General features: G+C 41.1%; 1 protein-coding gene and 1 long non-coding RNA gene across 3 annotated transcripts in view; both read right to left on the reverse strand.

Moving 5' to 3' along the window:
* Positions 1 to 440: 440 nt before the first annotated feature.
* Positions 441 to 7,526, reverse strand: LOC141738228 (uncharacterized). Its single transcript, XR_012585339.1, has 3 exons — positions 7,355 to 7,526; positions 6,554 to 6,698; positions 441 to 2,423 (listed from the first exon to the last, which is right to left on the reverse strand). It is a non-coding gene; the product is annotated as an uncharacterized LOC141738228 (long non-coding RNA).
* A 10,883-nt stretch (positions 7,527 to 18,409) lies between these two features.
* GPR158 (G protein-coupled receptor 158) overlaps positions 18,410 to 23,172 on the reverse strand; it is a 205,424-nt gene continuing 200,661 nt past the window's right edge. The window contains exons 10-12 of one of the 2 annotated variants that reach the window (XM_074574431.1): positions 21,806 to 21,952; positions 20,200 to 21,022; positions 18,410 to 20,073 (exon numbers count right to left, since the gene is read on the reverse strand). In XM_074574431.1, the coding sequence (XP_074430532.1) occupies positions 19,568 to 20,073; positions 20,200 to 21,022; positions 21,806 to 21,952 (1,476 nt within the window). In that variant the 3' untranslated portion in view covers positions 18,410 to 19,567. Of the gene's footprint in view, positions 21,023 to 21,805; positions 21,953 to 23,172 lie in introns of both variants that reach the window. The other variant, XM_074574432.1, reaches the window with a different exon arrangement.

The raw sequence follows: 23,172 nt of genomic DNA on the forward strand, positions 1-23,172 counted from the left end.
TTCTGAAATGAAGAGTGCAACAAAGCCCATGGTGGATTTCCCAGGCTCCTCTAAAGGATAAAGTGCACATTGCAGCAGATCTTCTTGCGCCTGAAGCTGTGAATGCAGAGTGACAGTATTCACACAGGACCCCTGGGGACCCTTGAATTCATTCCTGACAAAAAGTAGGCTGCATGTATGTGTTGCTGCATGTAGGAGTTAGCTGCTCCTCTACCATGAAAGTATCCTCCTCAAAGTTATTTTTGTATAGCCGTTCTTTCTCTCAGTATGTGCAAAGCCCCAAGTTTTAATTGCCTTCTGATGTTTGAGCCTTTAGGATTTGTGTTTTTGTGATCCTCTTTGCAGCTATTTAATTCATATAAATTTGTATGAACGAAAGCTGATTTTTTCCACCTAATAAAGTCCCTGTATTTAAGTAAGAAAACTGAAGATACACATTTCTACCAAAGAACTATTTATTTCAAATGTTTTCATGCATTATTATTTAAAGGTGTAGGAGGAGGGGGAGAGGGAAGAGTGCAAACCATGAGTGAAGCGGCTCCTCCAACTCCCTTCCTAGCAAACAATGGTTCTTAGTTGCAGCTTAAGATCACTTTTTCATCTTATTGTTGACTTCCTCAGCATTAACTTTGAGGAAGAGAGGTAATGCTCTTCAGTGGTCTGGCTTAGTGGGAGATAGTAGCAATAGCTACAGGAAGCTTTTTTAAGCCTTTCTGAAAGCACCATATCAAAGGGCAAAAGCTAAGCTACGGAGGACGCTTATTGTGCCAGGACAATAGCACAGATACCCTCACTGGAGCTGGTTAAGATATTTTTTTCATGAAGCCTTTTATATTGCTGTCAGGAAGCGCCAGCCCATTGAAACTTCTCATGGCAATGTACTGATGTACCTTTCCTCAGTAAAAGCTTTTTTAATTCATAACGTACACCTGGTCAAATAAAGAGAAGATAACTCTCCATGATGCACCAACATTGCCACCATTTCCAAGCTACAGTCACCCTTCTTAGATTTTTTAATTAAACTTGAAAAGAACCGCATAAGAAAGCAATGACACTCTCCACAGAACAGGGTTTTTATTTTTCCAGCTCTCCCTAGTCCTCCCCTAATGGCAAGACACTGTGTGTCTGCTCAAAGAACATATGTCTCGGAGAAGCTCTGCCAGGAGGGAGGAAGTTGGATTGCTGTTGCTAAAGGGGCAGAGCTGGGGTTTCCAAGCTATTTTATCTATGCATTTCCTTACTTTCAAAAGCACTCATATTTCTTTTAGATTTAAAATTGAGGCTGATGTCGTAAGTTGCTACAGATTTTCTTGTAACTTAAACATTTTTGTTCTCTTCTGGCTGCTGCCGCATTTGATGAACCTTAACCGTGTTCAGTAAGGTCTTAAGAACGTAGTATATTGCCAGCATCAATCAAGACTAGAGCTGCAATAGCATAGTCATCTGTAACACTCAGGTACAGAAGGTAAAAGCATTTTGTGCATTGGAAACCTCTGAATGGGAATGTTAACACTACCAAAGCATTCCCCTGCTCTGGGAAAAAAACCTGCCAGATAGTAAACCCCAATAAACTGAGACGGAAGACTTGGATTAGCATCTCATGTCAGAGTAGGCTGAAGTAGATTGGCTTCTGTTTACATAAAAGAATTTCTAGAACAGGGCTGATGTTTCAGAGCTTCTTGATGTTTCACAGCCTCTTGTCTAAAGGTCCGCCTGCAGAAAGCAGCAGTTCACTCCACAGTGACTCACTTTAGTAGATATAACACAGAAAACCTCCCCAACGGCACTTTATTCTGAGTCATATTTCTCTGAAGTAGCATCTATTCAATGTACATGGACCAACTGTCACCTTACTTGATCAATTAAAATCTGGAGCATTGCATAAACATTACTAGAGGAAACGTATAGCCTAATGGATTTGCAGCTGCAATGGTGACGCATCTGCATAACAATAAAGTTAACACACAGCATTAGTCTCCTGCTTTTAGAGATTTTCTTGTATTTTTTAAATAACTGCTTTTATATGTCAGGGTCTTAAGGCAGCACCTAGGGGATAATCAGGAATCGCTGGACATAGTTGTGTATGTGTGCCCATGTGTATTTAAATGCATTATATATATATACACACACACACACCCCTCCCCCTCACACACATACACCCATACATCCATATACATACATGTAGATACATATACATAACCACACAAGCTATTTTTCTCTATAAATTACTTTGGTCGGCTGAAAGCATGGGGCAAGAGAGAGCTTGAAGACTTGTAGCAGAGAGCCGTGGTACGCTGCCAGCCACGCACCATCGGTGGTCCCAGCGGGATTCTGGCCGAAGTCAAAGCAGCCTTCATGGGGCAAGAGAGCACGTCGTGGTGAAGCTGCCAGGGCGGCCGGCAGGCAGACAGGCGGTGCAGGAACTGTAGGCACAGGGGCAGAGTAAAAAATAAAGACTTCACTCGCCTCCTGACAGCAAACTAATTGAATTGTTGCAAACTCGAGACTCCCCCAAATTTCTATTAAGTGTTTCAAGCTTATTCATGATAATAAGATTAAAATGAATAATTATAAGTATGGAATGGGGGGGAAAAATGGGGGAAAAAATTACAGTATACCCACAGAAGTTAAATGAGAGCTTAACAATTACAATTATTGACAAATATGACATACACAAGTTTTGTTACTCATAATTAAATAATAATCCTGCTTAACAGTATTCTGTGAAGGAAATGTGGCTTTCTCAGTAAAGACACCAGCAGTGGCTCTAACCCCAGTTATACTTTAGACATGTACAAGGTCAGCATTATGTTTGAACTTGAACCTTAACTTCCTTCATGTCCAAGAGAGAGAAATTAGTATAGAATAACAGAATCATTTAGGCTGGAAACTACCCTTAAGATCATCAAGTCCAGCTGTTACCCTAACACTGACAAGTTACCTCTAAACAATGTCCCCAAGCACCACACCTACACATCTTTCAAGTACCTCTAGGGATGGTGACTCAACCTCTTCCCTGGGCAGCCTGTTCCAACACTTGACAAGATATTTTGGGGTGTGTTTTATTTGATCTCTTAGATACGGGTTGAGCAGAAGACTAATTGTGTCCCAGACTCCATAAACTATATTGATTCACTCTCTGTTTGTGAAGAGGACCAAGGAGACTCACAGATAGAGATGTTGGCTCTTACTCAGATCAATACTATTTTGGGTAGTCTTTGCAAAGATAGTTGCTGATACTTCCCAGGTTTCCTCAGTTCCCTCCCTCAGCCCTCCCACATACCTTTCATGGTAGAGTTCTCTCTCTTCCTGCTTTTTTTCCCCCAACCCCTGCAGCACAGGAGAATCATGGTTCCAGTATGGGATTTGGTTGCAATGTGGTGTGAAGGGTGGTCATCTTGGTGAACCACCATGATCTGTGCAGCAGGCTTAACAGAAGGCTCTGGTGCTCAAAGGGACTATTTCACCTGCCGGCACCTGGGCTCAGCCCTTTCATCAGGACGCGATCCCAATGGCCCTGTGCTAGATCTCCAAAAGAGATGAGAGGAGCCCAGGCAGTTGCAGCTGAGCACTGTGGCGACAGAGCACACCCCAAGGCTGTGGAGTTGTGTTGCCATCTGGAAATGCTGTGCCATTCCTGTGCTCCTGGATGAAGGAACACAGGAGTGCTGTCCTTGCACATTTAAGCAGGGTTAAATAAAGGGTTTAGCTAACAAAGCATTTGGAAGAAGGTCAAGTCTCAGCTGCACTTGGGTCCTAGTATCTGTTTCTTGAGTTAATGAGGCCATCAAGGGGGATATGGAGTCATGGTGCTCGACCAAGGTGCATTATTGATGCATACAGTTTACTACACTGATGGTTGCTATGGACTGCCGAGTTATAAGGCAGGGCAAAACACACCATGCATGAGCAGAGAAATGTATGGATATTCATTTCTCAAAGAAAGGGTATGATATTTAGCTGAGTTGTGTAAAAGATTGGCTTCAACAGCAGGCAGGCCAGTTATGTATCTGGGGAGGTGTGATCACGCTGCATATATCACACCTGTGCTATGGCATATAACAGTTTTTGAGGAAGAGAAAGAACTTACATGGCTAAGTAGATGTGCTGATTTAGCTCAGTGATAAGTGACATTTTGGGAGCAGAAAGAAGGGGTGGTTGTATTTCTGAGTGGATTGGAGTGAGAGGTACCATTTGCACCTTCACCATTGATATGGCGAATCACCGCCGCTCCCTGTGACTATACACTAATTGTCCAGCTCTCCATACACTTGCTTGTGTGTGGAGCATCTTTTAAGCCTCACTTCATATTAAGCATGACCTGCCACAACATTAGCATTATGATCCATACATTTCATGGATATCCGTTTTCACTGTCATACAGATTTTCAGACTTGGCAAATTATAGACCCCAAATTCATCATATCCATATCTAATAGTTTCCAGTGCTGGAATAATTCTGTACTACTTAGCACTTCATACCTATGATTAATAGCCTTAATATTCTCCTCACTATACACATATATTTTACCTGATACTGATACTATACTGCCACCTTTAATTTCAGTAATTTAAAGTATTCTTTCAATGTTTAAAAACTATATCAGTTTCAAGTGATATTGCAATCCATATATTATTTAAGTCATTTTAAGCTTCAAGTCACTTTATATGACATCATTTCAATTATATCCTTGCTCAATATATACAGCACTTACTCATAAAGCAGAATGAGTTAGTCAGATGCACAGAGTTTTCAAGGTCACTATATTGTTAATAAAACTTGTTAACTGACACAGGCATTAGTCATAAAGCTGAGTAAATGTAATGATTAAGCCACTCACAGCTCCTCGCCATTCTGTTACATCCTGCCTTCTAAAGAGAGAATTTTTATTTTGGGGCCTGATTTAAACCTACTTAAGTCAGTGGAAAAACTCCCTGTGTCTTCACTGGGCTTCGTATCAGACTGCCACTAAACCACAGAACCACACTCACAAAAAGAGCAGACAACAGCTCGACAACTCGGGCAGGCTCCTACATATCAGCTCCTGCCACAGTTCATAGCTGTAACGTTCATCTGGGCAAAACAGATGGAGCTTGACCAAACTCTAGGTGGAACCATAATTACATTTTATTCCTTCAGACATCTCTTACTGCAGAACGCACAGAACTTCCCTGCTGCAGAAAGCACAAAGTAATTATTGTTTGGGCTTGATGGGGGGTTGTTGATCCCCCAGTGATACGCTGTTATTCATTTGCTGGGTGCAAGGGACCCAAGGAGAGTATACATGCAACATGCAACCACACCAAGTGTGGAATAAACAGCGTGATCAATAACCAAACGGAAACACTTCAATGAATTTAATGATTTCTGAATTTTAATGATTTAATGAAATCTCCCGGGAGAGATCAAAACAGATCAGCTCCCATTTAGTGAGAAGGAGTACATTATTTCCGTATACATTACCACTCTACACTGAATACTAATGAGTGTTATGTATTCTGTTTAAAAGTGAAGAATTTTGTGTGGCCTGTGTCTGCTCTGCCTTACTCAGACAGTCACCCATGCTGTAAGATATGAGCTATTTGAATGATCCTTGCCAGATGAAAAGTTGGGAGGCTGGAAAGAAGACTAAGGCATTGTCAGTGCCAATATGTACAATACAGGATGAATCACATCCTATGTGGGATCCTACATCTCACTTAGTATGAGACATCTTGGATACTTCTAAATCTGAGCTAGTCATCCTAATCTCCCTTGGAAAATGGAAATGTGGCAACTTTATGGTGCCATTTAAATGACCTCCTGTAGGCATTGTCTGTAGTGTGAAAGGAATTACACCATCGATTCCGGTGAGTATACTGAATAAATCTCCATTAACCACACAAGGGTCCAAAGAAGACTCACTTCTTCACTTATGTAGGTTTCTGCAGCCTTCCAGTACCTACAGGGGGCCTACAGAAAAGACAGGAAGGGACTCGTTATCAGAGAGTGTAACGATAGAACAAGGGGTAATGGTTTCAAACTGAAGGAGGGTAGATTTAGATTGGATATTAGGAAGAAATTCTTCACTATAAGGGTGGTGAGGCCCTGGAACAGGTTGCCCAGGAAGGTTGTGGATGCCCCGTCCCTGGAAGTGTTCAAGGCCAGGCTGGATGGGGCTTTGAGCAGCCTGGTCTAGTGGGAGGTGTCTCTGCCCATGGCAGGGGGTTGGAACTAGATGATCTTCAAGGTCCTTTCCAATCTGAACCATTCCATGGTTCTATGATTCAAGACAGTCCCACCCAAAAGCATCTGCTGCTGGGTACCAGAAGGCAACAGAAAGACCAAGAGTTGCCAGTACACATTGCCACCAAAATGGGCAGAATCCCTCCCTGGCAACGCTGAACCACTGCAACACACCCTTGGGAGGCAGAGTCTGCCACAGAGACTACGGGAGCAGGGAAATCCCCTGTGAGGAGACTGTCCTCAGCAGTCCCATGTAGAAGCAAGGAACTGCATACAAGAGAAAAAAATCCAGTTAAATGGACAACTTGCAAAACAAAACATACTTACACGATGTGTATATAAAGTGTCTACAGACTCCAGCGAGTGAGGCATTAAATACACTGGAAAGCAGTGGGGGACAGGTAGCACCTCAGCCAGAGAGCTGATGTGGTTGGGATCAGCAAGACAGCAAAGTCTTTGTCATTAGGTGGAGCTGGAAAAAACAGAGATTATGAACAGTATCATCGGAGCGTCACACAGCAGAGGGACAGCAGCAGCATGGTGAAAGGACTCCTCCTCCTAGTACTAGTAATAATAATAAGGGAACATTTAATTTAAAATCCAAGACACTTGAAAGATGTATCCAGGAGATAGAACAGAACGGCAGCAAAACTGTGTCCTTTAGCGCGATTCATTTATTAGCACTACAGCCCCTGCTACGGCCAGCTGCCACGGAAACAGCTTTTTCTAAACAAAGCAAATCCTAATCCAGTATGGTCCTAAAAAAGGAAAATCAAGGTTTGGGGAGATGGACCAGAAAGAAGCAGCAGTCTGTGCACACGGTGAGACCGCTGTTGGCAAAGCAGCTAGAAAATGGAGCTATAACATTCTCTTACGGATTTGCAATTTATGTAAACAAGCATTCCTACATTACTGTAGAGTATGTTCATGAAACAGTACAGATACACACAGACTTTCGTTTAGTCAACAGAACTATTTTCATGTTTTAAAATTATTTTGATCTCTTTTATCTCTTATTTTTGCCTGAAAATACTCTTAAATCTTAAACAAATTTAGACAAATTTTAAAAGGCAAATATAGCTGGAAAAGCGGTGAATACATTTTTTCTTGTCAGTTTGTCATACTCACGTGATAGTCACCCCTCTTCCCCTTTTGCTTTTGTCTTTGTCTTCCTATAATCCTAGGCTGTAAGGACTGAAAAAAAAAATCAGCACTTATTTATGTATGTGCTTATTTTGTAGAGTGCCTAGGACAACCGAAATTGATGCAGTGATACTGCCACTCCTGCCTTGTGCTGCTCAGAGAACGCAGAAAGGCTGGGGGGGGTGAGGCGGGGGGGGGTGGCTCAGTCAAGCGTGGGGTGTCTGGGGTGAAATGCGTGTGGCAGCAGGGAGAAGAGAATTCAGAGCAGAAGACAAGGTGAGGGATGATGAACGTTTGGGGTGAGAGGATGGAGCATGTGGTCTTTGCTAACGGAAATGATTTTCAAGCTGCAAGAATAGGAAAATCAGCAGGGTTTAGCAAAGGCACAAGCCTAGAGGAATAGGCAGAGGAAAACTATAACACAAAGTTTCCACGTCTGAGACAAAGACGGAAAAGCTAAGAATCAAAGACATGGAAACATGCAGGAGAGACAGGGTAAAGAAGATTTTTGAAAACACCTAAATTCTTAGTGCTTCTAAGTCTCTCTTGTTTTCAGTGTCCTACTGGGAAGCAACAGATAGAGCTGAAAAATTCCACCAAAAGAGAAGAGCTCTAATCAGGCTGAGCAAGAGCCGGACACCAAGCATGCAAAAGGGGTGGGAAAGGAAATCTGCAGCCATGGGCTCAAGACATAAAGCATCAAGTCTAGGAAACAGCTGTGCAGCCTCTGTTAGTAAATGAGCTCGGTTTGGTCGCTCTTTGTAAGAGAAGAGAGGGGAGAAAATGCAGTCCTTGGAGGAGATCAACAGGGAACGCTAGAAAGGAGGATCAGGAAATGCACTTAGAGCTTTCTTCAAGATCTGGGTTTACTTTGCATGAAGATTGTGACAGTGACATTAAATACAAATAAATGGGATGCTAACAACAGATTTGATCTCCACGTTGTACCACAACTTACCTTTCTTCCCAGCAGAATCAGCTCTGTTTACAGAGCCCGGCTATTCTAGTTAAGGATGTAAAGAGGAATAGACTTTGATATTATTTCTTTGCATTTACCTGTCTCCGTGGAATTGAAAGGAGATGAAGGGCTGCTGAAATTAAACAGATGTATAAAACTGTACCAGGTGTACCAGAGATGCAAATACCCAAGACCATCTCTGTGACATTTGGATAGTATTTGGAGAAGCAAGGAGGATTTTTAATTTGCTCTTCACGTGTACACAGGAATGCCGTGCTAGCACCAGCAAGCTGTGCAGGTGGGCAAGGGAAATTCTGGAGAACTCCTGACGCCGGTGCTAAAACCCAGCAAGTATTCATTTCCTGCGTTTGAACAGCTCAGGAGACTATGAGAACTTTAATGTAGGAAAAGGTCAGGTCATTTCAACTTCAAGTTTGTCTAGATTTCATCTGGTTTGTTAAGAAAAAATGCAAATTATAAGAGTCATGAGGAAATTTCACATAGTACAAAACTGCTTACATTAACCAAGCTTCCATAATCACCTACTTTGTGAATCAATATGCATTTTATTGCCATTCAATACTATATAATCCATTGTCATATAAAAGGTAAAGAGCAGTAACATGCGAGTGTTTGTTAGTACTATCAGGAGTATCTGAAAACTCTAAGATTTCGACCACATCCTTCTTCCTATCATCTTTTGGAAATAGCGAGGTCATCCCCACAGTGATGGAAAATTAAGGCACAGGGAGCCTGGGAGCCAGGCCAGTACCTATGTAAAAATCTGCCCCTACGCGATTTGCCAAATATTGCACTGGAATTTTACAGCTAGGCAGCAAATGGAATGAGTGTGTGTGGCTTTGTCCTAGCTATCTCTGGTTTGGGGCAGGGGACGGGTATTTTACCAATACAGCTCTAGCCTGCATGGTTGCATGTGATTGAAAAATAAAGTGTGATGTTTGGAGAAGTTGAAGATAATAGTGCTGCCATCTGCCCAGGACCTGAGCTCGGGAAAGTAACTCCCAGGGATCAAAGGGAACTGAACAGCCAGGAGAAAAAGCTGAAAAGAGCTTTAGTTCGCAGCACAATGCTTCTGGCCTCTGGCTGAAAGGAGAGCAAAACCAAGCATAAGCCACTGCGACATTTCCAATGAAAAGGCGAACCTTTTGTACTACCTGCAGGGTGGCAAAGGGCAGTAAGCACCTGGTGGGACCACCAGCTGGAAAGCAGAGATGTGAACAGCCCAGTGGCAGCTCTTAGGATGATGAATGCTTTTTTGTTCCTTACAGGTTTTGTATCAGGCGGATTGCTGACAGCAGGTTTCTGTTTCCCTGGTATGAATGTGAACCAGATCCCGACTTAACATGGGCCAGCTCATTCAGTGGCCTACTTAAAATGAGCTTGTGGTCTCTCCATCTCAGTCTTGGTGAAAAGGTGTCTATGCTGTCAAACACGTTCTCTCTCTTGTGTGGCTCTAATAGCTCATTCCTGGTAGTCCAAAATGCTTTAATTCTGGATATAGTCAATGGGTGGTCCCATGTGCTGTTCAAAAGTTTCCCACGCCAAGAGCCCACCTGGCTTAGCATCAGCCTGCTTCTCCAAGCAGTTGTACGAGGGCACGGACTCTTTTGCTGACTTTGCAGATTTGCTCTTGCCATTTGTAAAGATTCGTTACACCATCAAAACCAATAATTGAGCCTTTCAGACTGGAGTTTTCAAAGGAATAATTGAATTCAAAGCGGACTTTGAGACTAAATGCCTTTTCTGGTGACTTCAAAATCAGTAATTTCTATGCTAGGAATTAACCAACTAATAGTTTGACTCTCATTCAGTAACGTGATACCTCCTGTCCTCTAAGTCTTCTTTTGGGTCTTATTAAGTTACACTAGAAAATGGGTTTCCCATGTGAGGAGACAAGAAGCAAGCAGAGGAAAATAGGAACTCTGCCTAAATGGCCCCTAAAAGCTGCATTGCTTGATTTGTGTAAATGTATTTCCTTTTATAACCTACCTGTTTCATACTCTAAACACGCACACCCTTTTGAAGTAACAATATCCCAATAACTTACAGAAAGGCATTTTACTGCGAGGTAAAAGCAGGAAGAGAATGAAATGGTGCCTTAATATAAACACAATCATATGCAGGCACGGACTTTTAATATATGTAGATGTGGTTTCTGCACTTTCTGTGAAAATCCATCCTCACTGAGTCAAATGCACCCCTAGTGAAAACTGAGTTTGGGGCAAGAACTACATCCTTGTTTCAGCTGAAATCGCAAGTAATTTAAATAGACAGAATGTACAGGGCAGTATTTGATCAACCAGAAATTTAGTAAAGTTTTCTCTAAGCTCCTTAATTTTAAAAATAGTCAGTTCTGACTAGGAAAGTCGCCAATAAAATCCTCATTGTTTTGTTTTGCTTTCTCCCCCAGAAATGCCAGGGTTTTCACATTTTCACTATCATGTTTAAGAAAGAAAAAGAATATGCAGTTTTATCTCATTGATTTTCTATTATTATCTGCTAGTCTGTTATATTGAATTATATATATATTGAATATTGTCCCCGAGGAATTAAGAATAATATAGAAATTTACAAGGTAATGAATAAAACATCAAAGCAAGTGGTTTAGCAAGTAGTTTAGCTTGTGTGTAAAAATGCTTGCCATACACTGATGAGACGGCAAATCCTAAAAAAATACCCCCAAACCCTACCTGGGCACTGTGATTTTTGACACATTATTTTTTGCAATTCCAGTTGTAATGTAGACAACAAACAATTGAATGGAAAGGCCATGCAGTGTACAATTGCAATCTACAATTAATCACAGATCCTGGAAGCAAAAATCCATTTAAATACCACTTAGAAAGTAACAAATGTAGTATTTTGCTAGCAGTTTTTACATATTGCAATTTTGTTGGTCATTAAAACAGAGTATATCATTAAAGCAATAAGAATAAAAATTGTAAAAGTTGTATTTTAAAATACTCAACTATTTCTGAAGGAAAATTCCACAGATTGTGAACCTATTGTCTTCTGACTTCAAACAGAGAAATACGTGAGGATAACGCTGGCCTCACAATGGAGCAGCTGAGATGCAAATCAAAGTTTTGTAGCAAGTTCCTGAAAACTATAGGGAAAAAAAATCATAGATAATAAAACTGCTGTCAATAAAGGTGAATTGATATATTATAAAAGCATTAAAATGAGTAGAAACATAACTTTTAAAATATACTGCCTACAGAGAAGCACTAGCCAATTTTGCTAGCTTACACGAGTCTTGTGCATTTGCCAAGTACCTCATAAGATGTGATGGGGGAACAGAGTTGGACAGGCGTCTTCTCCAGTGCTGCTGTGATTTTCCCTTGGTGAAGTCTCCAAGATGACTGCTTGGAACCACATGGTTCTTACCACCCTTCAGCTTCAAAAAAATCTTCGTGGAACAAAGACATCAATATATGATACTATTTTTAGCACTGAAGTATGTCAAATCAACCTGTTTCTCATCTGTAATACTGCAGCCAGCCTAAAGGCCCTGCCATCTATCAAGCAAGTATAATAGCGTTCAACTCCAAACAGATCCAGGCAGCCTTCAAAAGACTTACTCTGCCCCGCTCCGGCAATGCTGCAACATCCAAACCCATCTCGTCGCCACTGCTCTTGTCAACTTTTGCTCAGCAGCAGGGGAAAAGGTACAACAGAATCCCACCACTATGGGTGTTTGCCAAGCAGATCAAACAAATACAGGTTTTTAAGTTTACTCCGTGATCCCCCATCATGAAGTAAAGGCACAGCAGGCCAACAGCAAGCAGGAAAGCAAGAGGTCACACAGGTGGGCCTGACAGCCCATGCCGCAGTGGGACTGGAGAGGCATCTGCCTTAGCTCTGCCTCAGAACATCTTCCCAACAGCCAAGAAGCAAACACGCAGGTAAGCCCTAGCTTAGCACACATTTTATGCTGGTAGACTTGAAAGACACCCAGTGGTTTGAATTCCATCAGGAGACTTCCATTGAGCAGGCTTAGCAATCTTGTCTTCTAATTGCGTCTAAAGGCTGCTACCCATCTCCTGTGAAAGCTTGCCTTCTGCAGCTAGAAAGATGTAATAATGATTCTGTGCCCTTGTATATAAGATATGTATATTATACAGAAGATCATAAATGCACATTTCAAAAACATGTCTATTTTGAGTACAATGTAACGTTTTTCCATGCTTTGACACAATGAATAGTTGGACTCAACTCATATATCCAGAAATCTAAAATCTAGTAATTTGATGGTAAAATGGCCAGCGTTCGATTTGTTTGTACATTTCCAGTGACTAAAAGAGCTAATTCATAAATAAAGGAAAAGAAATAAATCACCTGCATAAATGGAGAGATAATGTTCAATTTTCCAAGTATTAAAGAACTAGAAGATTGAATAAACATAATGGCAGCCCACCAAACCAAGTGGAGCAATCAGTATATTTTACTACATTTCTAGCATTGCTGAAGCTGATTTCTGAGTGATGAAAAAGCTATTTTAGAATGGGAAAAAGTTTGCTCCAACCTGTCAGAAATATTATTTTATTAAGAAAAAAAAACTGTTCAGCTTGAAATAACTTCTCCGCAGGCAGGCATGCAGCCCAGTAACCCAGAACCAAATCAACTGCCATATTTAAGAACTGCATTCATAGACCACCCCCCCGCCCCCAAAATTTAGAATTGTTTTAATGGTTTCTTCAGAATCTGGTACTGATTTTAAAAAAATCCTCACAGTGTTAGAGAAAAACATTATCCCTTTTATAGGGGTTGGGGTTTTTTTGTGCAAGACATTCTTTCAACTGTGCACCAGCTCAAGGACTCACAGGCAGCTAAAACTGTTCTTCCCAACCAGCTCCAAACAAAATCATTTCCCCCTTCACTTTGCCACAGTGACCGCTCGGGGCTGTGGGCATCAGAAGAGAAGCAAAATGCCTTTCTGTGACAGCAGCTGGTGACTACCTGTCCTGTACTGTTAGGCAGGAGTCAAAGCTGCCTGGGCTATCCACCCGCAGGGCTTTCAAAAGGACGATGTGAAGAACATGTTCAAATAGTGAACACTGTTCGTAGGACGATAGGATCACTCAGGTACAACCTCTAGGGATCTCTAGTCCAACCTGCTGCTCAAAGTAGGGTCAACTACAAGATCAGGGCTTTATCCAGTCGGTTCGTTAAAAGCTTCAATGATGCACAAACTCTGGAAAACCTTCTCCACTGCTTCAACTTTTCCACGTAGTCAGCCTGAGCCTTTCTTGCTTGAATTTATGCCCGTTGTCTCCCTTCCTCCCACCATGCCTTACTGTGAAAAGCCCATGTCTGTCTTCTCCATACCCTCCCCATGGGTGTCAGCAGGCTGCTGGTGCCCCCACCGTCTCATGGCAGGGCAGGTCCACCCACCGTTTCCTCTCAGATTAAATACATTTTATAATAGAAGGAAGAGGGTCATAGAAAATACAGATGTGGATGATTTCCAAAGCCACAAAACTTTGGAAATCATACCCTTACTTCTTCAAAGCTGTGAATATGTCAGAAGTGGAGCTCCAGCATCAAGTTGCACCAGGGGAGGTTTAGATTGGATATCAGGAAAAACCTTTACACTGAAAGGGTTATTAAGCATTGGAACGGGCTGCCCAGGGAAGTGGTTGAGGCACAATCCCTGGAGGTATTTAAAAAACAGGTAGACATGGTGCTTAGAGATACGGTTTAGTGATGGCTTTTGTCAGAGTCAGGTTGATGGTTGGACTCGATGATCTGAAAAGTCCCTTCCAACCTAGGCAATTCTACGTTTCTCTGAATCTAATTCTATTAGTTTGACACCCTGCGCCTGAGAGAGGGGTTACCCAAATGCCTGCTTTTCAACCCAAGAGGCACTGGGAAAGGTACAAATATATATATAGATTTATATCCCTGTGCAAGAACCTACCAGAACTCTAACATCAATAAAAAATTATTAAAAAATCAGGGATGACAATAGAATATAAACTAATTGAGCCTAACTATCTGTATTTATGCAGACATAAGAACGTACAAAGGTTGCGCTGGATGAAATGCTCATCTAGCACCATACCCAGCAGTGGATGATTATGGAAAGAAAACTGGGTGATTATGCATAGACAATTCAACTACTTGTCAGCCATCTACAGATTAGGGATTTAAGAGTTTCATATCCACCATTTTCAGGGATCTTGATGGACTTCTCTTCCACGACCTCTCCAATGCTTTTTGAACTCACGATATCCACAGCAATCTGTGAAAATGAGCTCCACAAGTTATTTTTGACACAGGTAGAAGAAAACATCATTTGTTTTAAACTGCTGCCCTGGGTGTTCTGTAGTTTCTGCATGACAAAACCCAGCAAATACCAGTTTCCTAACTACCTTCGCACCATTTGTAATTTCATATAGGTCTCATCCCTCTTGGCCATCTCTCTCCCAAGCTAAAGAAGTTGCAAGTTGCAGTTGATTTAGTCCCCCCTCACACAGCAGCCATTCTCTGGCTCTGATCATCTTCGCTACCATTCTTTGTATCTTTTCTATACCTGTTAGACATATATTTTAGATGAGGAATCCAGGCATGCACACAGAAGAGCTACAGGATTTTACAATGACATCATAAAATGCTATCTATTTACTTCCTAATATTTTCTAACATTCTATTTGCCATTAAATTCAGGAGAACATAGGATGGACCCTATAATTTTGCTCTCAAAATTGCAGCCACTGAGAAAAGAGAGCTGCCAATCATGCTATCTCCTTCACCTGAAATCCTGAACACACTGGTCTAAGGGCTGATGTCAAGAAAATATGAGGAAAATCCAGAAAATGCTAATGACGTGACCAGATCATATAAGCTGTAAAACTCATTGTTAGTTATTTCACAAGTTTGACGAGAAACCTCTTTAGTTTGGATCAGTAATGACTTCAGAAAATCACAACACAAAAGCCTGCAGACAGATTTCATATAAATGTGCTTTATTGCAGAGAAGTTACATTATTTACATGCTGCAACACATTACAACATAAATCTATCAAGTATTTCATGGTGGATGCTGTTGGTTGCCAGATAACATTGTTATAAGAACCACATTATAAAGTGAAGAGACTTACAGCTTTATATACTCTACAACTTGGAGTAGCTAAAATGTTAAAAGTCCAAAGGCAGTGTTTGCTCAGGCCTGCCTGTTGTCATATGCATGCAAAAGCCTAAGGAGAGCAAATAGAAAAGTATTGTCCGGTTTCAGGTCTATGATGCCACCAAAGCTGATGATAGGTGTGTACTGATTTATATTTTAAAGCATATAATCTTGCATAAATTATACAAGTCTAATAAGATTGGTATAAATCTAATTATTTATAAACCATGGCTTAGAAATAAAGGAGAAATGCAGCCTGCACATGCATTTAAAAGGACAACCTAGCAAATGTTTGTGACCATAGTGTTTATTATCTTTTCTCTTAACAGATCTGCTAGAAAACATCTTGATTCTAGAGTTGCACTTCTCTTGGCTGAATAATGACAATGAAACTCCAGAAAAAGACAACTAAGCAATCTAGCCAATATATGCTGGTGGAGAAAAATCTATGAAATACAGAACATTATTTATGTCTAACTTAGTATGTCTTTATTAAGCAATGTTTCTAGCAGCATCATAGTGAAATAGAATAGTTGAGTGAAGTTTGGCCCCTCATTTTCTTAAGTGCAAAATAATTTAAAGTCCCAATTGAATCTGTAGCCCAAATATCAGTTGCTGAATAAACTGGGGAAAGCTTTGTTGCTTTCTCCGATTGTATCAGTCGTAGGAGATGTGACTAGAACGAGCCTAAAGAACCATAACAGACATTTTTTAAGAAGTGAGGGAAAGGGTCAGGATGAAGGAAAACAAAACCAAACAAGAATATACAAGCCAGTGCCTTCCCTGGTAAATCAGCCATCGTTCTTTCATTTGCCATGCAGCCGGGCTGTCCCACACCAGCCAAGGAACAGGCTTTGTTTCTGTGTTTCTAACGAAGTTATCTTTTAAAAAAAGAAAGAAAGGGAAAAGAAAACGAACAAGGAATTGGAGATAGGTAGCGGTGGCACAGATACAGTCATGCACAAAGGGCTTGATCCTGCCAGTGGTGCACGGGGCAGTGGTACTGTGTGGACGCTTTGCCGATGTGGATCCTCTCACCCTTGGTGCAGGCTGTACCCCGACATGACTGCTGCAGAGCAGGGCAGGGGCAGCATGCCCTTGCTTGGCCACGAGGAAAAGGAGGGACGGCAAGATGAGCAAGGGCACCGGGGCTGGCGCCTGCTCCTGGTGACCGTCTGTCTCCAAGAGGCAGTGAGTACATACAAACATCTCCTTTCACAACTCCTCCACGGATGCCCACTTCTAACCTCAGCACCTGGCTCCAACAAAGCGCCGACTCCCGTTGGTGAGTCAGGGCAACCTAAGCTGTCCCCCCACCCCGTTCACACAAAGCACCGCTGAGATGCACTGCAGAACCTCCCTTTAAGGGTAGGAGAGGCATGAGGTGGTCACCATATTCATCAGGTTTCAAGTTGTGCATCTCTCTACACAGAATGTCAGTGTGCTCCAGGAGGACTCCCAGAAAGCTGTGTTCCCAGGACGGACTTCTTCTTATGCAAGGAATTTTGGGGTTACCTTCTCTCTGAAAAGCTGATCAAAGCCCACTGAAGTTGATGGAAAAATTACTGCCGAACCCCGTTAGTGTCTGGGACTGGGAAGGGAGAATCTGGGCACACCGGGTCTAACCTCAGCTCCTACCCACACTAGGCAGGGAGCGGGCTTGGGCTGCGTGTGGGATGGCATTGGCGCTGTGCGGGCAAGTGGGTGCACAGATGTCCAAAGCACCCAGACTCAGATGCCTGACTCCCTTTCACATGTGAACAGGGATTCTGGGCTGCAAGTGTCCTGATCAGAAGAAGTGTGTTGAAGGCAAAAACCACATCTCCACAACTACACCCTACAAAAGAGGGGCGGGAGAGTCAGGCAAGCCCAGGGTAGCAAAGACCTAAGTCAGCACGTCCCCATGGTGGAATCGAGCACCATCCAGGATAACCAGGTTGGTTGGGGCAGTTCAGCCACTTTAATCTAACAAGCAAAATTTATGAGTGAGGCCAATGTGTTTAGACAGCACTGAGACCTGAGCTGACTTGTCCCCAGCTGGCTCAGGTGTCGGCACATTCCAGGTTGGGGCTTAGCAGAGGAAGATCAGATCCATCTTGACCTGTCAGTGTAGACGTGCCCATAGTCTCCTGTCCTTTTCAAAGGACAAAAAAAGTGCTCCTCATACCCAGCTTGTCTAAGTCCCTCTGCTCATTGCATTTTATCTTAAGCCACTTTTTCTATGATGCCACAAAAATCAGTTTATACTACATACGTGTATGTGCATGTGTGTATTAGATATGACATTTTATATATATTAAACATATATAAATATCTATTTTATATATATATTATATATATATTAAACAACACATTCTCTTCACTCATCCTCATTTCATGTTCTTCTACTGAATCCCATCACTTCTCTCAAATTGCACAAGTTCTTTAGGACTGAGCTGTCTTTATTTTGGAGTGTTGTATATATAGCCAATTCTAGTGAATAGTGAGGGTTTTTTATTATTAGTGATACTCCTCAGAATCTTTACAATACGTCCTCAGGTCTTGATGGTGTACCATCACGAAGGATCATAGTTGTGAATGGGCCATCTATGAATTAAGCTCATATGCATGATGAGGACCGTAGCTATTACCGAAAATTAGCACTGTATTAAACATTAACTTCTACTGTAAATGTATGTATGTATAAATAAATAAATAAATAATCAAAGCATTTTGGAGAGTGGGAGAGAGATGCCGTTATGTCCATTCCTACTATCTTTTACAATTGCATATATGGGGGAAGAGTAATATTTTGGACTTCTCTCCTCACTCCAAAGGCCAGTTTTTGGAGGTTTGCCAACAGGGATAACAGTACACTTGTTCTATATGAGCTAGCTAATATATTTCCTGGAGTTGTCTGGTTTTAGTATAACAGGTGATCTTTTCTGGGGTATATTCATTGTCGTTCTCGCTTGTCTTATTTGTGAGGATATGCTCAGTACAAAATACTGAACAAGGTCATCACCATACATGTTTAAAGCAAGAATTCTGGTTTGTTAGATGATATTTTCCAATTAGTAACAAACAACAGATAAGTTGTCCTAAGACTTACCAGAATATGCAGCTAAGACGACTGAATTTCCACTATTAACAAAGTCTATGAGCATTAACAGGGAAGTGCATAACAAGTAACTTACCGCGTATAAAAACCCTGAATAATACGGTATCAAACTATAAATTTAAGTAACAGAGAGTAAACAAAAAAAATTCACTATATAAATCACAGGAAAGGACAGGAAAGGAAAAAAATAAACTCCAAAGCCCAAAGGAATTTCCCAATATGAATTACGGCTTCCATAGCCAGTGTGATTACTGCAATTTTATATATAAACAAAAAAGTCTACAGCAGGTATTTTAACTTGCGATTAGAAGAAAGTATCTGCAGATTGCATAAATGTGTTGTTGTGTCACATAATATCAAAGGTATTTGCAAAAATTATACAATCTGGAATGCTTTAATATGAGACACAACAATGTACTTAAACACAGTAATAAGAAAATGAGAGCAATCATTATATAAAATGTATTTTTGGGATGCATCGAGTTAGCAGTGCTATCTAGATTAAAGACGTAAAGTGAAAAGTCGTCATTTTAATAAGCTGCTCATTGATACCCCTTTTTGCCATCAGGACATTTTCTGTGCCCTACTTCTGCTGGATCTTTAAAGTCCCAAGGGCAAGTTAAAGCCAGTTGTGGCATTCAGAAATAACGCGGTTGAGACCTACACTGTGCGTTTGTTACCACCAGGTTTTTTTTCTTTTAAAAGAGAAGTGATTTCACAAAGGCAGGTTTCTTTCATTGACACAGTAAAATCCTTGGAGCAGGGACCATGTTCTGGGCACTGCTAATCACATTGTTGGCACTCAACAAATAAATAATAACAACATTAACGATAATTTACTTTGCTTAACTCCTACTTATTTGTAGTGCTGATTCCCTTGATTTAAGTGATGCTCCTTAGGAATTTTCAGATCCATTTGGCCTAAGTCCTCTCTGTCCTTCCTGGTGTCTTTCTTCTCAATGTTGCTACTCTCCTCAGTCCAAAAGCCTCTTATTTTCGAGGTGTTGCTGTTTTATTTGCACTTATAGCAGAGGTGTTTGATAAAGCTACACTTCTTTCTGCATTTGGTAAATCTGGTGTATCGTACTCCCAAGGGCAGACTTCAGCTCGAGATGCTAAAGGTTGCTGTACGTAACTACTTGGCTTATGGGAGTCAGATGAAAGCATGTTTCCCTCAGAAGAGGCATTTTTTTTCTGTTCCGCCAATTTATTGAGGTTTTCCTTTTCTGCTGCTTTCTGGGGTAACTCCTCCTGCTCCCCAGCACAGGTATTAGGTGCATATCTATTAACATTCTCACACTTCAGCCCAGGGGAGACCTGAGACTTGGAATTCGACTGGTTTTTCTCATTTTCAAAGACCTGCTGCTCTTGCGTCTCCCGAGTGGCTGCTTCCACCTTCTCTGAGCTCTTTTGATTTGACTGTTGATACCCTTCAGGTGTCTTCAGCTTATGATGAGACTTCCCCTTTGACTGGGAAGGGTGGTTTTTCTCTGGCTCTGAGGAAGCAATAGACACATGTTTTTGAACTTTAGAGTCAGAAGGCACAGGACCAGGAATTTGGTCATATATCTCCCAAGGACAAACTTCTCCTATGTCGAAATTGTCCTTGTGCAGCGACTTACCTGGGCCTGTGTCTGGATTTGCAGGTGTTTGACTAACCCTTTGCTGTTTCATAATTCCAGACTTATGGGTTTTCTTTGTTTCCTCAGAGTGGGTAGAGTCCTTCTGGTGGGAATCCTTATGCTCCCCTTTATCGGAGGCTGAGTACTTTTTGCTGGCCTCCCTACCCTTCTGCTGAGATTTATGAGATTTAGTGCTTTCTTCCAGGCTTTGTGTTTTACCCGTTAGTCCCAGAGTCTTTTCCTTGGCACTAGCAATAACACTGAGGGATTTTTGTAACACAGATGTTCTTGGATGCAGAGGCTTCTTGTCGGCACTTAAGTTATGCGCACTTACTGATTTGCACACCAAAGGGACCGATTCAGTGGAGACAGCTTCAACCTTTTCTGGAGCATTTTTGGTTAATTTGTTACCATTCAAGGAATCCAGAAGCGAATTCTCAGCAGCTATAACTTCTGCACTTTCTGTAGTTAAGCTATTTGGTTCTTCTGTTTGATCCCTAACGTGATCGTAAGTGCTGTGGGACTTTTTTAACGAAAAGACTCTGTTTTTCAAAGTCTCTTCTTTTGGCTTTGCAGAACTCGTGGAATCCTGTGGGTTTTTTCTCAGTGTGGCCGCGTTCTTCACAGCGCTGTGCTCCATCAGGTCCTTCTCGTCCCTGGAGCACTGCCTGGTGACCGTCTCGGGGATTTCTGTAATACGTCGCATTATTGAGCGCCCCAAGCCCTTTTTAGAGCACCTTTTTTTCTGAAGATGTGGGTTATTAGCAATCATCTTTTTCCTTTTATAGATTTCAAGCTGGGCATATAGTTTCTTCAACTCATCCTGCAAAGCAAAGTGAATGGCAAAACTAGTATGTGCAGAGCGAGTCCAGTCAAACAAGCAGCCTGATACCCTCTACCCATTGCTCTAAAAATGGCATTAAACTTACGTCACTGTCTTTTCTAATTCTTGAATATGCCGTTTCTCCATTAACTTGAATCCCACTTTTTTCCACTTTAAAAAGAAGTTCATCCTTCGTGCACAAACACGTTACCTTCCACAGCTGCGCAGCATACGGCATGCACAATTCGTACACATTCATGCTCCATGTTTCAGATTCCACAGTGCTGTGGTGTACGCTTTCCTACTGAACTCTCTAGCTATTCTTTATTCTGGGAACATAAGCCCTTTTATCACGTAAGATAGGAATAAAGTATTTCTTTCTGTTAACTGTGTGTTTTTAAAATTTTAAGTTACATAGTTCTGTATAGTTCTGTATATGTTACATACAAATGACTAATCACACTGACACCAAATCTTGTTTGCACTTCAAGACAATTCAAAGAGCCTCTGTAAGCTGCTAAATAGCTCTTGCTGTGGATGATTCTGCCTCTTTTAGCCTCCAGTATGACTTTTACTACAACTAATAATACAATTTCTCTTCACACTAGTGAATATTTTCCGTTAGATTTTACATGACCTGATGCCACAAAATTTGAGAGTCCTAAGCTGGCCTGTTTCAGTTAATATCTGCAAAAAAAAGTCAAATGGACGCAATTCAGAGTTTACTCATAGGAAAAAGTGTTGTTCTTGATAATAAATACTATTTAAATGAGTTATATATACCCGAATATCTTCAGGATCCAAACTATGTTCACTCCATGCTGAATTGATACTGCTGTTCAGATAGGATCCAGATCGACCCATATCAAGCTCATCTTCATAAGCTTCTGTAGCTATATCATCTCTTGGGTTATTGCTTGAATGTGAAAACTGCAATAAGTATTCATAAAAAAGATGTTGCCATCAGTGCAAAAGTTTACTTCAACATCACTGTAAGAGTTTACATCAACAGTTCTTGGGATTTTCTGAACTCACACACTAGCTAGAGGCATCATTGGCATAAGTAGTGTCCTACAGAATATCAGTATTGTATGGAAGGAACTCTTATTAATGACGGCTTAACTTGATAAATCTTACAGATTTGCATAAGGAAAAAAAAAACCGCTTATTTTGACACTTATTTGAACCTCTTTACATTGCATTTAAATTAAGGTAGTAAGGAAACATAGACTTTCATCCAGTATTTCCAATTAGGCTGCTAAAACCAAAAGACTGTATTTTATATTCCATACTGTTGAATAATCCTGCAGAAAGCAATTCTCCCATTTTAGATCTTAACCCTGAAAAGGAAGAGATGAGGTGGCCAAAAAAAAAAAAAGGAAAGAAAAGAAGGAAACAATAAAAAAGGAGACAAGTTAATCTCTCTAAGTTTTAGCAAGTGGTCAGATCAAGAGTTGGAGAGAGGTTGTCAACTATTTATTTATTCATACTGATTCACTCATCTATTGTCCACACAGTCATCTGGCCCCAGAACTTTATGAATGGAACCAAACCTTGTTAATCTTCTCTTAATTCCCTGAATTCTCTGTCGTGCTGGAAGAAAAGTCTGTGTAGTGTGACACAGATAATAAGCTAAAAATGGAAATGTTGAACAGTAGTTATGAGACAGCTTCAGAAAGGTCAACAAATTTTCAAGGTTAGTCTAGAAAGACATCTTTGAGATATGTAATAAAGTATATGAATATAAAATATAAAGTAGTAAGATTATTGCTAAAGACCAGAAAAGTAATTCAAAATAAAACAAGGTCATTTAATATTAAGGCTGCATCAATGTGTCCCCTTGTTATGACTGTTTAATGGGTGTATATATGACAGTTATCAGCGTGCCCTGTTCTGACACACAGGCAAAAGACAGGAATAGCAGCTTCATTAACCTGAGTTGCAGCAACTTGAACCGCTTAGTGTCCTTCCTTCATACGTAGCTTTCACCTCTCCTGTTCTCTTTGACTCTTGGCTACTTGATTAATATTACTGGTCATTTCAAAAGCCATTATAAAATCATTCGCTTTGCTGCAGTACTGTCTAAGAAGAAAGCTCCATCCAAATCCTGGGGACTGGTGCTAGAGACAGGTGGAGCCGCCTGCGGTTCT

The sequence above is a fragment of the Larus michahellis genome, chromosome 2 (genome assembly GCF_964199755.1).
Source record: "Larus michahellis chromosome 2, bLarMic1.1, whole genome shotgun sequence".
Lineage (NCBI taxonomy): Eukaryota > Metazoa > Chordata > Aves > Charadriiformes > Laridae > Larus > Larus michahellis.